Source organism: Mandrillus leucophaeus, unplaced genomic scaffold, assembly GCF_000951045.1.
Source record: "Mandrillus leucophaeus isolate KB7577 unplaced genomic scaffold, Mleu.le_1.0 Scaffold1693, whole genome shotgun sequence".
Lineage (NCBI taxonomy): Eukaryota > Metazoa > Chordata > Mammalia > Primates > Cercopithecidae > Mandrillus > Mandrillus leucophaeus.
Genome location: NW_012101691.1, coordinates 63,473 through 80,947, shown reverse-complemented (window position 1 = coordinate 80,947; position 17,475 = coordinate 63,473). Strand labels below are relative to the sequence as shown.

Sequence of the window (17,475 nt, the reverse complement as noted above, 5' to 3'; positions counted from 1 at the left end):
CTGGGCTGGGCTGAGCTGGGCTGAGCTGAGCTGAACTGGGCTGGGCTGAGCTGAGCTGAGGTGAGCTGAGCTGGGCTGAGCTGGGCTGAGCTGGGCTGAGTGGGGCTGGGCTGGGCTGGGCTGGGCTGGGCTGAGCTGAGGTGGGTTGGGTTGAGCTGAGCTGAGCTGAGCTGGGCTGAGCTGGGCTGGGTTGGGTTGAGCTGAGCTGGGTTGGGTTGAGCTGAGCTGAGCTGAGCTGGGTTGGGCTGGGCTGTGCTGGGCTGACCTGGGCTGAGCTGAGCTGAGCTGAGCTAAACTGGGCTGTGCTGGGCTGAACTGGACTGAGCTGTGCTGGGCTGTGCTGGGCTGGGCTGAGCTGGGCTGAGCTGAATTGGTCCAGGCTGGGCTGAACAGAGCTGGGTTGAGCCAAACTAGGCTGAGCTGGGATGAACTGGGCTGAACTGGGCTGGGTTGAACAGAACTGGGTTGAGCTGGGCTGGACTGGGCTGAGTTGAACCAGGCTGACCTGGGCTGAGCCGAGCTGGGTTGAGCTGAACCGGGCTGGGCTGGGCTGCGATGAGCTGAGCTGAGCTGAGCTGAGCTGAGCTGAGCTGAGCTGAACTGAGCTGAGCTGAGCTGAGCTGAGCTGAACTGAGCTGGGCTGAGCTGAGCTGGTCCGAGCTGAGCTGGTCCGGGCTGGGCTGAGTTGAGCTGGGTTGAGCCAAGTTAGGCTGGGCTGAGCTGAGCTGAACTGAGCTGGGCTGAGCTGAGCTGGTCCGGGCTGGGCTGGACTGAGCTGGGCTGAGCTGGGCTGGGTTGAGCGGAGCTGGGCTGGGCTGAGTTGAGCCAGGTTGACCTGGGCTGACCTCAGTTGGGTTGAGCCGAGCCGGGTTGGGCTAGGCCGCGCTGAGCCAGGCTAGGTTGAGCTGGGCTGGGCTGGGCTAAGCTACGCTGCACTGAGCTGGGCTGAGCCGAGCTGGGTTGAGCGAGCTGGGCTGGGCTGAGCTGGGCTGGGCTGAGCTGGGCTGAACTGGGTTGAACTGTGCTGAGCTGGGCTGTGTTGAACTGTGCTTAACTGGGCTGGGCCATACTGGGCTTAGCTGGGCTGAGCTGAGATGGTCTTAGGTGGTCTGAGCTCAGCTAGGCTGGGCTGAGCTGGTCTGAGCTCATCTGAATTGGGTTGAGCTGAGCTTGGCTTTGCTGAGCTGGATTGAGCTAGCCTGGGCTGGGATGAACTGGAAGACATGGCACTGCGCCAGTCTTCATGATCTTGTCGGACACAGATGGATAGCCTCAGCTGAGTCTACACTGCTTTCCCCATCACATCCACCATCCCTATACTCACTCCCAGGCCTGGGTTGTCTGCCTGGGGAGACTTCAGGGTAGCTGGAGTGTGGCTGAGATGGGGGCAGCATAAGCTGGGTTGGAGGAACCCAGCTCTCTATTGGCTGCCTGCAGGGTGTGTGGCTCCAGGTTTCCCATTCAGGTATGCAACCTGGGCCCTCCAGCTGCATGTGCTGGGAGCTGAGTGTGTGCAGCACCTACCTGCTGCTGCCTCAGGGGAAAGCAGGCCTGGTCCACCCAAACCTGAGCCCTCAGCCATTCTGAGCAGGGAGCCAGGGGCAGGCAGGCCTCAGAGTGCAGCAGGGCAGCCAACTGAATGGTGGCAGGGGCGGCTCCACCTGCTCCAGGATACCCCAGGTCTGCCCAGGTGTTCAGCGCTGGGCCCGGCAGCAGGACGGGCTGAGGCCTGCAGCCCCGACAGCCTTGGACAAAGACCCGAGGCCTCGCCACGGCCCCACCACCCCTGTTAGCCGTGATAATCTGGGCTTTGGAGGCCTGCAGGTAGCCTTGGCTTTGGTGGGCAGCCACAGTGGGACACAAGTAGAGAGGGCCACTCAGAATGCCACTCAGCACCGACAGGCAGGGCACAAGGAGGCAGCTCCTCACCCCTCCCTTTCTCTTTTGTCCTGCGGGTCCTCAGGGAGTGCATCCGCCCCAACCCTTTTCCCCCTCGTCTCCTGTGAGAATGCCCCGTTGGATACGAACAAAGTGGCCGTTGGCTGCCTCGCACAGGACTTCCTTCCCGACTCCATCACTTTCTCCTGGAAATTCAAGAACAACTCTGACATCAGCAAAGATGTCTGGGGCTTCCCATCAGTCCTGAGAGAGGGCAAGTACGCGGCCACCTCGCAGGTGCTGCTGGCTTCCAAGGACGTCATGCAGGGCACAGACGAACACGTGGTATGCAAAGTCCAGCACCCCAATGGCAACAAAGAACAGAACGTGCCTCTTCCAGGTGAGGGCAGGGCCCACCCACCAGGGGCAGAGAGGGAGCCAAAGGGGGCGGGAGTGGCGGGCACCGGGCTGACACGTGTCCCTCACTGCAGTGGTTGTCGAGCAGCCTCCCAACGTGAGTGTCTTCGTCCCACCCCGAGACGGCTTCGTCGGCAACCCCCGCGAGTCCAAGCTCATCTGCCAGGCCACAGGTTTCAGCCCCCGGCAGATTGAGGTGTCCTGGCTGCGCGAGGGGAAGCAGGTGGGGTCTGGCATCACCACGGGCCAGGTGGAGGCTGAAGCCAAAGAGTCTGGGCCCACGACCTTCAAAGTGACCAGCACACTGACCATCAGCGAGAGAGACTGGCTCAGCCAGAGCGTGTTCACCTGCCGCGTGGATCACAGGGGCCTGACCTTCCAGAAGAACGTGTCCTCCGTGTGTGGCCCCAGTGAGTGACCTGTCCCCGAGGGCGGCACCCACCGACACACAGGGGTCCACCTGGGTCTGGCATTCACCACCCAGACGCAGCCATCTGCTCCCTGAGCCTTGGCTTCCCAGAGCGGCCAAGGGCAGGGGCTCGGCAGAGGCTGTTGCTACTCTTTGGGTGGGAACCACGCCTCCGCCCGCATCCACACCTGCCCCACCTCTGACTCCCTTCTCTTGACTTCAGATCCAGACATAGCCATCCGGGTCTTCGCCATCCCCCCATCCTTTGCCAGCATCTTCCTCACCAAGTCCACCAAGTTGACATGCCTGGTCACAGACCTGGCCACCTACGACAGTGTGACCATCTCCTGGACCCGCCAGAATGGCGAAACTCTGAAAACCCACACCAACATCTCCGAGAGCCACCCCAATGGCACCTTCAGCGCCGTGGGTGAGGCCAGCATCTGTGAGGACGACTGGAACTCCGGGGAGAGGTTCAGGTGCACCGTGACCCACACGGACCTGCCCTCGCCGCTGAAGCAGACCATCTACAGGCCCAAGGGTAGGCCCCACTCTTGCCCCTCTTCCTGCACTCCCTGGGACCCTCCCTTGGCCTCTGGGGCATGGTGGAGAGCACCCCTCACTCCCCCGTTGTCTGGGCAACTGGGGAAAAGGGGACTTGCCCCCAGCCCACAGGCCGGTCCCCTCACTGCCCCGCCCTCACCACCATCTCTTCTCACAGGGGTGCCCATGCACAGGCCCGATGTCTACTTGCTGCCACCAGCCCGGGAGCAGCTGAACCTGCGGGAGTCGGCCACCATCACCTGCCTGGTGACGGGCTTCTCTCCCGCGGACATCTTCGTGCAGTGGATGCAGAGGGGGCAGCCTTTGTCCCCGGAGAAGTATGTGACCAGTGCCCCAATGCCTGAGCCCCAGGCCCCAGGCCGGTACTTCGCCCACAGCATCCTGACCGTGTCTGAAGAGGACTGGAACACGGGGGAGACCTACACCTGCGTCGTGGCCCATGAGGCCCTGCCCAACAGGGTCACCGAGAGGACCGTGGACAAGTCCACCGGTAAACCCACCCTGTACAACGTGTCCCTCGTCATGTCCGACACAGCTGGCACCTGCTACTGACCCTGCTGGCCTGCCCACAGGCTCAGGGCGGCCGGCCGCTCTGTGTGTGTGCACGCAAACTAACCGTGTCAACGGGGTGAGATGTTGCATCTTATAAAATTAGAAATAAAAAGATCCATTCAAAAGATACTGGTCCTGAGTGCACAATGCTCTAGCCTGCTGGGGTGGTGGCTGTGCTGCACCCACTCTGCGCCTCCCCTACACACCACCTTCCTCCATAGCCTCCACCCCTGCCTCACCCACCTGCGTGCCACAGTGGCTTCTAGAAACCCCTGAACTCCCTGCAGCTGCTCACAGCAGGCTGACCTCAGACTTGCCATTCCTCCTACTGCTTCCAGGAAGAAAGCTGAAAGCAAGGCCACACGTATACAGGCAGCACACAGGCATGTGTGGACACACATGGACAGACACGGATACACACAGACACATGGACACACAGAGATGTGCTAACCCATGGGCACACACATACACAGACATGGACACACGCATACACAAACATACGTGGACACACATGTACAACCATGCACAGGCACACAAAGAGAACACTAACTACAGGCACACACACATGGACACATGGACGTATGCACACATGGACACATACATGTGCAGGACGTGTACACACACAGACACACTAGCACAGAGGCATACACACACAGACACACATCCACACACAGGTGCATGCACACACACACGCACAGACACAAGTACATGGACACGTGCACACACACAGACACACCGACACAGACACGCAGGATCACATGCATACACTAACACGTGGACACACGCATGTCTACCCACAGGCACATAACAGACGGACACGTGCACACAGACATGCACACACCCACAGATACAACATGTGCACATGCTGGCCAGCCTCCGCCCGCATTCTCCCGGTGCCCTGTCATACACTCTGTCCCTGCAGCAGTTTGCTCTCCGTGCTATGCTGGCCCCGGGGCTTTGGGCCCAGGCTCTGCTTGTCCTTCTGCCTCTGCTTGGAGGTGCTGCCGTGGCACCCAGCTTGGACTCTACCTGGGGAGCAGCGGCCCCAGGGATAGCATGTGAACCCTGCTGAGGCCAGGCTCTTGATGAAGGCAGTAGATAGCCCCACACCCACCGGTGAGCAGAACCAGGGCCTGTGCCATGTGCTGAGGGCAGGCAGTGACTAAGCATGGGCCCAGAGGGCAGGGTGGCTGCTCCGGCAGCTGCTCCTCTTACAGGAGGCCTCAGGAGATGAGCTGGAGCAGGTCTGCCCCTGCAAAGACCACCTGCTCCCCAGCCCACGGCAGGGAGCAGGCAAGGTCAGACAGCAGCAGCCCAGGAAGGACTGAGCCCAAGCAGGGAAGGCAGGGCCCAAGTGAGGTCTCCACACCCAACACACAGTGCTGTCCCTAACTGGGGAGTCCCCACCACACTCTTGGCCCTTTGGGGTCCTGGGCTCCAGGTGTCTCCAGGGGCCCATCTGTGCAGGGGATGCAGCCCCCCGAATGTCCTCATTCCACTGTGGAGCTCAGGTCTCCATCTGCCCCCTGGGTCCTGGCAGGGTAGGACAAGTCTGCCAGGATGTCCCCACGCAGACTCTGCTCCAAAAGGGAGCTGGAGAGTCAGGGCCTTGGTGAGGGGGTGAAGATCGGGCACCCCCCAGCTTAGTCCTCCCACCTGCCCACCCCCACAGCACAAGGGCAGGGCCACACCCCCTGCTTCCCCCTCCAGGAGAGTGAGGACATGCTGGCCGCCGCTCCGCTAGGGCCCCAACCTCCGGCCCCCGCCTGTGTCTGTGTGCTGCATCCCCCACGCTCTCTCCGCCACCCCAGGGCTCCTGGGAAGAGACCTCAGGGTCCCAGCCCTGCCCAGCCTCGGCCTGTGCCCCCGCTGCATCAGGCTTTCAGGGACCCAGCCCAGGCCCTGAACAGTGCCCAAGCCCCCCTGCACTTGCTCTCCCTGCCCCCGTCCCGGGTGCAGCACAGCCTAGGGGCCAAGGGTAGGCTTAGAGGATGGGCCCCAGGGGCAGGCTTTGCTGGGTGCCACCCCAGCCTGACCCTATTCCCCTGTGCTGTGTCTCCTGCAGAGGGGGAGGTGAGTGCTGACGAGGAGGGCTTTGAGAACCTGTGGGCCACTGCCTCCACCTTCATCGTCCTCTTCCTCTTGAGCCTCTTCTACAGTACCACTGTCACCTTGTTCAAGGTAGCACGGCTGTGGCACAGGGATGAGGGCACAGGGGGAGTGTGGGACCCGGGGAGCATGGAGCCCGGGGAGCAGCCTGGGCTGGACGTCTACCCCGGAGGCCCCCATACCACCCTGCTGGGTCACCTCTGCCCCAGCTCCCTTCCCAACCATGGGGAAAGCACTTCACCCTGTCTCTGTTGCCCGCAGGTGAAATGATCCCAACAGAAGAACATCGGAGACCAGAGACAGGAACTCAAAGGGGCGCTGCCTCCGGGTCTGGGGTCCCGGCCTGCGTGGCCTGTTGGCGCGTGTTTCTCTTCCCTGCCCGGCCTCCAGCTATGTGCTCTAACACAGGCTTCCTTCTAGAGAGGCAGGGGCGGGCTGGCGTGCGGACCACGACGGGGGCTCCACCCCACACCGCTTTGCTGTGTATACGCTTGTTGCCCTGAAATAAATATGCACATTTTATCCATGAAACTGCTTTCTCGTGAGGGTTTTTGTTTCTTTTTCAAAACTTTCATGCTTCTCAAGGGCATCTCAAAGGCAGCTGTGGAAAAGAGCGCTGGGTCAGCGCAGAGGGTTTCGAGGAAAGCCATGTGCCCAGGAAAGGGGCCGCAGGAGCAGGTGGTCCAGACTCAGACTCGGGGCATGCCCAGCCTGATGGAAGGAGGGCAACTGAGCAGGAGAGGACTCCAGGCCTGGTCCCCCAAGCACGGCCTGAATTGGGAGACTGGGGCTCAGGCCTCGGCGGCCTCTGTGTGTGCTCCACGAGCCTACAACTGCCCGGGTCACCTTGCCGCCATTCCTAGCAAGCCCAGATAGGTCTTGGCCTTGCCCCAAACCTTCGTGACGTCTGGTGCATGCCACCAGGATCCAGGAGGCATGGGCTGAGCCCTCGAGAGCAGGTGGCCCTGTCTGCACAGTGTGGGGGCCTCTTGCACCCCACAGAAGCACAGGGGTGGGTTGGCTGCAGCCACGCCCGTGGCAGGGGTGTGGAAGTTGGAGCAAAAATTTGGGGTGACGCAGTGTCTTACTCCAATTGGGCGACTATCACAAAACACTATCGGCTGGGAAGCTTGAGCAATAGACATTTGCCTCCCACAGCTCTGGAGGCTGGAAGTCTAAGATCAAGGCGCCGGCAACTTCAGCGTCTAGTGAAGGCCAGTTCCCGGCTCAGATACGCACCTTCTCACTGCATCCTCACGCGGCAGAAGTGGGTGAAGGAGCTCTAGGGGTCTCTTTCATACGGGCGCTAGGCCCATCACGAGGGCCTCATCATTTCCCAGATGCTCAGGCTCCCAATGTTATCCCCTTGTGGGTGAGGACTGGGGGGCATGACCGTGTGGTCCTTAGGAACCATTAGGGAATACATGGTGGAGAGGGTAAGTCTCCACCATCACCCTGAAGATGGGCAGGTGGTGGTCAGGCTTTGGGCAGTGCCAAAAAATGACTCCCCAGGTTGGTAGGAGCAGGATCAAAGAACAAGGGATTTTTTCAGAGATGGCAGCCAAGCAGAAGTTGGGGGCTCATGCCAGGAGGCTCACTTGGCTATGGTGCAGTCAGCCAGAGGTGACCCACAGTCCATGGCAAAGTCAAGGACAGCAGTGGTTGTGAGACCAGGCTGGAGTCAGGTGGTTGAGGGGAAAGGACCAGGCCGGAGGACTGGGCAGACCCCAAGGCCATAGAAGTGTCCTGGAGGAAGCATCCAGGATGGTGTCTTGGGAGGGCTCAAAAGCTGGGGGCCCAGAAGGAGGCCATTTCAGGTTCTGAGGAGCAGCCTGGCACTTGCTCTGAGCCAGCTGTCACAGACATCTGGGGCCTGCTGGGTACAACTTGTGTCCCTCCCACTGTGCTCTCCACAAGGACCTGGCTCGCCCTTGTGACCCTGCTGGATCCCCGAGTTGGCACCAGCCCTGCCCTCAGAGAGAATGTACAGGAGGCAGGTAGAGATGCACATGTGGGTCCCTGGGGAAATCCATCCTCCGGCCGTGGGCTCCCAGTTGGCTCCTAGCCTCCGGCTCCAGCTTCACCCCATATAGTTTACCATGGGCTCAACCTCCCATGCTGGGGGAGGACGGAGTGAGGGGTCCCACACTGCCCATGGCACACCCAGGGGGCTAGGGAGACTGCACTGGGCTCGGGCAGGGAGGCCTCGTGCAGGCCGTGGGGCTGGCAGCTCAGAACAACACCCATATCCATTAGCTGTGGCCCTGGCAACACGGCACCCCAGACTGCGTGGCTGAAACAACAGAAGTTTATTCCGTCCTGCTTCTGGAGGCCGGGCATCTGGGATGGAGGCCTCGGTGAGGCTGACTCCTGTGTGTCATGGGAGACTCTGTCCCAGGCTCTCTCCTGGCTGCTGGGCGTTGCCGGCCGTCTCTGCCGCTCCTGGCTTGTGGAAGCAGCGCCATCTTCACAGGGCGTTCTCCCCACGTGCTGTCTGTGCCCAGATTCCCCCTTTTGATGGGGACAGCAATGATATCAGATCAGAGGCTCACCCTACTCCACGGTGACCTCATCTGAACTTCATTGCACCTGCAAAGACTGTTTCCAAACAAGGTCACATTCTGAGGTCCTGGGGGTTAGGACTTCAATACATGAATTTATAGGGGAACACACTTTAACCCATGACACTTTGCCTCTGCTCCCCTCATAATCATGTCCTTCTCACATGTAAAACTTCTGAATCCCATAGCAGCATCTCCAAGATGGCTAACCCCTTCTAGTACCAACTCTTAGTCCACAATCTCAGCTAAATATCACCTGCATCAAGTGTGGGAGAAACCCAGGGTGAGATTCATTCTGAGGTGAAATTCCTCTCCATCTGTGGACCTTTGTAACTGGACAAGAAGCTACCTGCTTCCAAAGTGCAATGATGGGACAGGCATAGGATAGACATTCCCATTCTGAAATGTATACATCAAAAGGGAGTAATGAGCCATGGGTCCCAAGCAAGCCCAAAACCCAGCAGGGAAAATTGCATTAGATTTAAGACTCAAGGCTCATCCTCCTGGGTCAATGCTCCATCTTCCAGGTCCACTGGGGTGACCCCATGCTCTTGGCCCATGGTGGTCAGAGCCCCCACAGCCTCCTCATCCTTGGCTCTGATCTCAAAGTCACCCTTCCTTCATTGTGTCTGGTCTCCTTCCCCTTCCATCCAACCTGGCATTGTTTCTGCTGTTTTATAATTCACAAAAGCCTTGTCAGCTTCCCATGAAATTCATCGGGGTTCGAGTCATCAGACAAGAGAGCCCTGTACAGTTATATCCTCAATAACCTCATCTCTACTCCTGGTTTCTGCTGAGATGTTTGATTGGATCCATAAGTCATGATTCCAATCTCTTTAACAAATTATTGCCCAGACACATCCTTGGCCTTGTTTCCAGAGCACACAATTGGACAGGCTGAGAATTTGCCAGCTGTTCAAGTTGTGGGTCCTGTTTACTGAACACTTTCTTCTTCAACTGATCTCTCTCCTCTCACATTTTACTATAAGCAGTTGGGAGAAATCAGGTTGTGCCTTCAACACTTTTCTTAGAAATATCCTCAGCTAAACATCCAAGTTCATCACTTGTAAGTCCTACTTACCATAAAAAGAATGTGATTCAGCAAAGTCCTTTGCCACTATAACAAAGGTCACCTTTCCTCAAATTTTCAATAACATGTTGCCTTACCAGAGGCATCTTTAACATTCACGTTTCTAGCAACATTCTGTTTGTGACAATTTATGTATTCTCTAAGATGACAGACGTTTTCTCTATAGCTCTCCTCTTTCTTTCTGAGCCCCTACCAGGATCACCTTTAATGTCCAAATCTCTACCAATAGTCTTCAAGGAAACCTAGGCTTTTTCTAACATGCATCTCAAAACTCTTCTCACCTCTACACATTACCCTATCCCAAATTCATTTCCACAGTTTTAGGTATCGATTAAATCAGCACCCCACTTCTAAAGCCAAATCTGTTTTAGTTTCTTTTGAGCAATTGTAACAAAGTACCACAACTGCATGGCTGAAACAACAGAAATGTATTCTCTCTCATTTCTGGAGGCCAGGTGTCTGAGATCAAGCTGTGGGCAGGGTTGGTTCCTCCGGGTTGGCAAGGAGAACCTGTTCCAGGCTTCTGTCCTGAATTGTGTTGGCTTGCTGGGAAACGTTGGTGTTCCTTGGCTTTTGGAAACAGCTCCTCCATCTCCACCTTTACCTTCATTTGGCATTCTGCCTGTGTGCATGTCTGTCTAAGTTTCCCCTTTGCATAAGGACACCAGCCATATTGGATCAGAGGCTCACCTGCCTCCAGCGTGACCTCATCTTAACTTGATTGCATCTGCAAAAGTCTACTTCCAAAGAAGGGCACATTCTGAGGCCCTACAGGTCAAAGCTTCAACACATCCATTTATTTGAAGACACAACTCAACCCAAAACAAGACCCATCCTTAGGGTCTCACCAGTGGTGCTGTAGAGGGAGGCCTGGCAGGGCTGACATCCCAGAACCTCAGGGAAAAGTGAAAATAGCACAGAGAAGTCCAAGAGGCGGCTCAAGGAAGGGAATTAGGAAGGGAGTTTTGAGGTGCATGTTAGAAAAAGTCTAGGTTTCCTTGAAGACTATTGGTAGAAATTTGGACATTAAAGGTGATCCTGGTGGGGGCTTAGAAAGAAAGAGGAGAGCTAAAGAGAAAACGTCTGTCATCTTAGAGAATACATAAATTGTCATAAACAGAATGTTGCTAGAAATGTGAATGTTAAAGATGCCTCTGGTAAGGCCCCAGAGGTGGAAGATTCTGTTCAGGTGGAAGACTCTGAGGTGGGCCATGAATACTGCCTAGGATGTGGAGGGTTGACAATGGGTTGACAATCCTGCTCAGAAAATCCCAGGAAAAAGGATGTAAATGGGGACAAGAGGAGGGTCATCCAGTGTTTGGGAAAGCAGGGCGGCAGGTTCTGCCCCAAGGGAGAAGGGAAGGAGGATGGGGCCACCGCCACACCGGATGACCTTGTGTACCAGGCTGAAGAACGGGAACAACTGGCCCCACCTGAGCAGTGACAGTCGGTGTGGTGGTGGGAAGACGTGGGTGGAGCCAGGGGGTGAGTAGAAGGTTAGACTAAGACGGAGCACCTGGGCCCACCAGGGACCCAGGCAAGAACTCTGCACTTGCTCAGCTGCCCTGGGTACCCAGGTCTCCAGGAAAGTGAGGCTGAGAGCCAAGCCCAGCAGGCAGCCACACATTCTGGGACCTGCCACCCTACAGCCTGCTGTCCATGAATAGCACCCCTTACAAGGGGCCAGGCCAGCTCACGGGTCTGTCCCAGGCAGCAGAGCCCCTGGGGCCGGGCATTAGGGAGAGAAGGATCCAATCCCACCAGCTCCTCTGGAGCCACTCAGAGGACCAGACGCATGGCCCCTGCGGAGCAGCTGAGGACCCACGGCTGGAGGCCTGGGCAGGGGGGCCACACAGCCCTAGGCCCATTACTCCCAGGCTTGAGGGCCCCTCCTCCCATCAGGGGCCCAAGGGAAGTGGTTCCCAGATAGACTAGGGGTAGCAGGGAAGGTGGAGGTCCCAGGAATGCCCAGAGGGGTACCAAAGCCTCTGAAAGGAAGACCTCTCCCTTCCAAGGGCTCTCAGCAACAGCAGCCCAGTGTCCGCAAAGCCACGGGTCCCACTCAGTTACGCTGATAGGAGCAGCAGTCGGGACATTTGCGTGCACAGGCCACCTGGCCAGCCCTGCTCAACCTGGGAACTCCTCCTGGACCCCTTCTCTCTGGCTCCCCTGTCATTCTGCTGCCAGGGACCTCTGCCCTGCCCTGCCCCTTGTCCTCAGAGCCTCCAACCTCAGACTCCCACTGTGTCTGTCTTCCAGCATCCACCAAGGCTCCGGATGTGTTCCCCATCACATCAGCGTGCCAACTCCCAAAGGATAACAGCCCTGTGGTCCTGGCATGCTTGATAACTGGGTACAACCCAAAGTCCGTGACTGTCACCTGGCACCTGGGGACACAGATCCAGAACCAGATTATGTTCCCTGAGACAGAGAGAGAGGGCAGCTACACGACAAGCAGCCAGCTCGCCCCCACCCCACCCCTCTCCCAACAGCACCAAGGCGAGTACAAATGCACCGTCAAGCACATCCCCAGCGATACAAACAAGGCGAAGACCTTCCGCTGGCCAGGTGGGTAGCACCGGAGATCACCTAGAAGGGTCCCCCAGGATCCCCAGCACCTTCCACTCAGGGCCCGACCACAAAGACAGAAGCAAGGGCTGGGCTGTGAGGCAACCCCCACCTCTCCCCTCGGGGTACATCCTTCCCCACTTACCCTGTATCCACCCCACTGGACCTCCCCTTCCCTCTCCCTCAGCCCCTCCGCTCCCTCTCTCTGCAGCCCCATCTCCCAACATTCAGATCCCTTTCCTTCCAGACCTTTCCCCCAGTATGCACGGAGGCAGCTTGCCCAGCAAAGGTGGCTGTCGAGTGGGCTTCCCACAGCCAAGCTCGCACCCCATGCTGTGGCCCCTCCCTTCTGCCTGCCTGGCTCCCTGTGCCCCCACCTACCTGTCCACAACCCAGCCTCTGGTACATCCATGCCCTCTGCCCTCACCCTCACCTGCACTGTTTCTTGGATTTCAGAGTCTCCAAAGGCACAGTACCCCTCAGTGCCCACTGTACAGCCCCAAGCAGAGGGCGGCCTCTCCAAGGCAACCAGACCCCCGGCCACCAACAGGAACACAGGTGAGAAGCCCTTTCCCTGCACCCCACCCCCACTTACCTGCTCATTCCTCAGCTGCCTCCTGCAGGCAGCCCTTCATAACTCCTTGTCTGAGTCTCCAAGTCACACTTTGGGTAAGGAAAGGGACATTGAACTGACCTCTAACAAACACCTACAGCCAGCCAGTCTGCGGGACAGCAGATGCCAAACAGCCAGCAGACTCCCAGAGCAGACCTGAGCCGGCTCCCTGGCCCATGGACCCAGCTCTGCCTCGCTGGGCTGAGGCATGGGCTCTTAGTGCAGCCTCACATAGAGCCACCCTGCCGAGGCAGTCTGGCTCGCAGACTCACAGGTGACTTGGGCTGCAGCAGCCCCTCCCCGTGACCCTCACCTCCTGCCTGCCCCAGGCCTGGCTCTCTGCAAGTGTTGGGTCCTGATGGCCAGCCTGCTTCTCACCCTCACCCTGCCTGCCACTTCAGAATGGCAAAGGAAAGAGGGTCCTCACCAGGAACTTTATCTGAGAAGTCTGAGGCTTGTGACTCTGACCCACCTGAGATGTCCATGTGGCTTGGGGGACGGGTTCAGTGTTCGGGAGAACCCAGGTACGTGCCTGACCTTCTCTGAGTAGGGCAGGAGGCTGTTAGGAGAAGCAGCAGTAGGTGGGCTGGACCAACAGGCAGAATGACTATCCCTCACCCACCCTCTGGGGTGTGGGTCAAGCTCTGACAAGGGCATGGCACAGCCATGGTGGCCCCTGCCTGGATGAGTGGCCACAGTGCCCTCACCCTGAGCAAGAATCTGCCTCCACTCTGCAGGTGCAGAAACACGACATTCCCATCTCTAAACATACCTAGCTCCCAGGCTTGGGGTGGGTCAATTGCATGCAGGGAGATGGACACAGCACAGGGGCCAGAGCTTCCCGTGAGAAAGGTGAGGGCAGCTGCTCCCTGACCCAGGCATCTGCACTTGTTCCTCTCCACCCTCCTCATGGGCAGTGGAGACTCAGCAACAAAACAAGCTGAGTGCGTTGGCGACCAGCTCTGGAGCCAAGTCACTCACCCCACTGCCTTGTCTGCTGTTGGAGGGGCCTTCCCCTGGGCAGCCTTCAAGAAGACGGCCAAGTGCTCTTACTCAGACCACAGTGCTACTTCCTGGCACCTCAATGTCCCACAACAATACGGGGTGCAGACAGGCGAGGGCTTCCTGCCCTGGGGCCTGGAGAGCATCCAGTTAAAGATGACCCTTCATAGGTGGCCTGAGACGTGCTGACCTCAGCAGCTGAGCCCTCAGGTCTGGTCTGCACTGCCCCACCTGGAGGACCCAATTGACCCAGACACAGCCAGGGTTATGGCATGACCCCGTGGACAGTGACCCACAGGCCAGATACAGCCAGGGCCTGTTTTGTGTGGCCTAGAAATGTCTTTATTTTAGTGGGATGGAGGAGGAAGAGAAAGAGAGGAGGGAGAGAGAAAAACAGGGAAGAGGAAGAAGAGGAGTTCAATGCAGTCTCTACCAAAATTTCAATGACATTCTTCACAGAAGTGGAAAAGACCACCCTAACGCACATATGTAGCCACAGAAGACCCCAAAAGCCAAAACAATTTTGAGCAGAAAGAACAATGCAGGAAAAATCCCAGTACCTGAATTCAAAACATACTGTAAAGCAGTTGTAATCAAAACAGGATGGTACATCATAAAAACAGACACACAGACCCATGGAACACACAAGCGAGCCAAGAAATAAATCTACATGTTTGCAGTCCATTGATTTTCAACAAAGGCACCAGGAAAACACAATGCGGAGAGGACAGTTTCCTCAATAAATAGTGCTGTTCGGGAAACTGGATATCCATGTGCAGACCACTGAAACTACACAAAAATCAATTGAAAACAGTCTAGGCTGGTGGCTCACGCCTGTAACCCCAGCACTTTGGGAGGCCGAGGCAAGGCGCATCACCTGAGGTCAGGAGTTTGAGACCAGCTTGGCCAACATGGCAAAACCCTGTCTCTACTAAAAATACAAAATTTAGCACATGGTGGCCCACACCTGTTATCCCAACTTTTTGGGAAGCTGAGGCAGGAGAATCACTTGAATCCAGGAGGTAGAGGTTGCAGGGAGCCAAGATTGTGCCACTGCATTTCAGCCTGGACAACAGAGTGAGACTGTGTCTCAAAAAGAAAAAAAAAAGAAAAAGAAAACAGTCTAAAGGTTTAACTGAACAGATAAAGCTACTAGAAGAAAACATAGGGAGAAAACTCCATGACATTAGTTTGAGCAACAATTTTTCAGTATGATCCCAAAAGCTCAGGCAGCCGAAGCAAAAATACACAAATGGGATTACGTCAAACTTCAAAGCTTCTGCACAGCAGAGGGAACAATCAACAGTGAAGAGACAACCTATGGAATGGGAGAAAATTCTTTGCAAACCCTACAACTGAGAAAGAACTAATATCCAAAATGTATAAGGAACTCAACAACTCAGTACTAAGAAAACAAATAACTCAATTTAAAAATGGGTGAAGTATCTCAGTAGACATTTATGAAAAGAAGACCTTAATGGCCAATACATGCACGAAAAAGTGCTCAACCTCACTAACCCTCAGAGGAATTAAGATTAAAACCATAACGAGATATCATTTCATAGCTGTTAGGATTCCTATCACCAAAAAGACAGAACTTAACATATGTTCGTGGGGCTGTGGAGGAAAGGAACCCTGGTGCACTATTGGTGGGAATGTAATTAGTAGGGCCATCTTGGAAAACAGTATGGAGCTTCCTCAGAAAACAAAACATGGAAGTACCGTCCCACCTGGTAATCCCACTGCTGGCGACAGAGCCAAAGGGCAAGAAGTCACTATTTAGAAGAGACATCTGCATTCATGCTCATGGCAGCACCAGTAACAAAAGCCAAGATATGGAACCAACCTAAGCACCCTCAGCATATGCACGGGTAAAGAAAATGTGGTATATATGGGGCGCAATGGAATACTACTCAGCCTTTAAATTTTTAAAGAGTGAAATTCTGTCATCGGCAACAATGTAGATGAACCTGAAGGGCATTTAGGCTAAGCGAAATAAGCCAGGCACAGAAAGAGCAATACTGCATGATTGCACTTACATTTGGAATGCTAAAAAGGCAAATTCTTAGAGGCAGAGAGTAGAGAGGTGGGTGCCAGGGAGCAGGCACTGGTGACTGCGGAGATGTTGGTCAAAGGGCACAAAACTTCAGTTGGGAGGAATTAGTTCAGGACATTCCTTGTACATGGGGACTGTAGTTAGTAACAATGGATTGTATTCTTGAAAACCACTAAGAAAATAGATTTTAAGTGTTCTTGCCACAAAAAGTGACAAGTATGTGAGATGATGTATGGTCATTAGCTTGATTTAGCCATGCCACAATGTACACATATTTCAAACATTGTGTTGTACATGATAAACATATATAATTTTTGTCAATTAAAAATTTTTAGGAAGAAGAGAAAAGGAGGACGAGGAGGAGAAAGAACAACAAGAGGGAGAGACAAAGACCCCAGGTTTTTTCTGACCCCTGGGTTGTCAAAACACCTATGACCCAATAACTAGTTGGCCGTTGGCACCCTAAACTATAGAAGTGATTGCTGTTGTGTGGATGGGCCCTGGACACTTAGAAGCTCATGACCCCTGAGGACCCCCACGAGGACAGTCAGAGTCCCCCTGAACTCAGGGAGCACTGAGGAAGGAGCTCTTAGAAGCGTGGGGCCTCTCAAGCCCCTCAGAGGGCTCTGCCACATGGGTCGGGGGCAGGCTGAGGAGTCCCAGGCTCCATGGGCAGCCTCTGTGCCTCTGACCAGGGTGTCCCCCACACTGCCACCTCCCCAGTGCCCTCCACTAGCCACACCTGGCCAGAAGCTGGGGGGAGGAGAGCCCAGTGGTTAAGTCAGTCCCTGCAGGGAGACGGCACCAGAAAAAAACCCGGCCTGTGGATGAGTCCCGGCCTGGCAGCCACAGAGCAGAGAGCTCTGGAAGCAACGAAGCCCCAAGTCTGCTCAGGGAAGAGCCGGCAGCAGCCTTGGGGCCAGACAGTGACCAAGAGTGCACCGCCCATGGCCCAACGGGTCTTTGCCCATGGACCCCCCAGCTCCTGGAGACAGGGTCGGTGCACCTGGCCATGCAGGCAGGCCCCACACTCATGGGGAGGCTGCTGTGGAGCTCTGTGCAGCGCCCGGGGCGGGAGCCAGCTGCTCTCGAGGGTCCAGCCACAGCTGTTCTCCTTTGGTCTCCCCCGCAGAGTGTCCAAGCCACACCCAGCCTCTCGGCGTCTACCTGCTGCCCCCGGCCCTGCAGGACCTGTGGTTCCGAGACAAAGCCACCTTCACCTGCTTCGTGGTGGGCAGTGACCTGCAGGATGCCCACCTGTCCTGGGAGGTGGCCGGGAAGGTCCCCAAAGGGGGCATGGAGGAGGGACCGCTGGAGCAGCACAGCAACGGCTCCCAGAGCCAGCACAGCCGCCTGGCCCTACCCAGGTCCTTGTGGAATGCGGGGACCTCCGTCACCTGCACACTGAACCATCCCAGCCTCCCATCCCAGAAGCTGATGGCGCTGAGAGAACCCGGTGAGGCCGGCTCCCAGGTGGGGAGATGAGGGTGCCCGCAGCCTGCCGACCCCCACGCCTGCCCCAGGGCCACGACCCCAGCTGGGCCCCAGCAGCACCCATCATCTTTCACAGGAAAGGAGAAGGGAGGCACCAGCACCCTGGCCGGCCCCGCTTCTCTCCCAGTGCCCCCTGTGGCCTGAGCCCGACAGCCTCCCCCG

General features: G+C 56.6%; 2 gene segments (V, D, J or C); both read left to right on the top strand.

The window, feature by feature from the left end:
* The window catches only part of LOC105537150, a 12,076-nt gene extending 5,616 nt beyond the window's left edge, over positions 1 to 6,460 (top strand). The window contains 6 exon segments of the C gene segment in view: positions 1,964 to 2,278; positions 2,370 to 2,705; positions 2,928 to 3,245; positions 3,426 to 3,758; positions 5,886 to 6,001; positions 6,191 to 6,460. Coding sequence covers positions 2,200 to 2,278; positions 2,370 to 2,705; positions 2,928 to 3,245; positions 3,426 to 3,758; positions 5,886 to 6,001; positions 6,191 to 6,199 — 1,191 coding nt within the window.
* LOC105537151 overlaps positions 1 to 17,475 on the top strand; it is a 25,901-nt gene that overhangs the window by 5,395 nt on the left and 3,031 nt on the right. The window contains 5 exon segments of the C gene segment in view: positions 11,840 to 12,148; positions 12,605 to 12,706; positions 14,168 to 14,178; positions 16,155 to 16,217; positions 16,952 to 17,275. Coding sequence covers positions 12,090 to 12,148; positions 12,605 to 12,706; positions 14,168 to 14,178; positions 16,155 to 16,217; positions 16,952 to 17,275 — 559 coding nt within the window.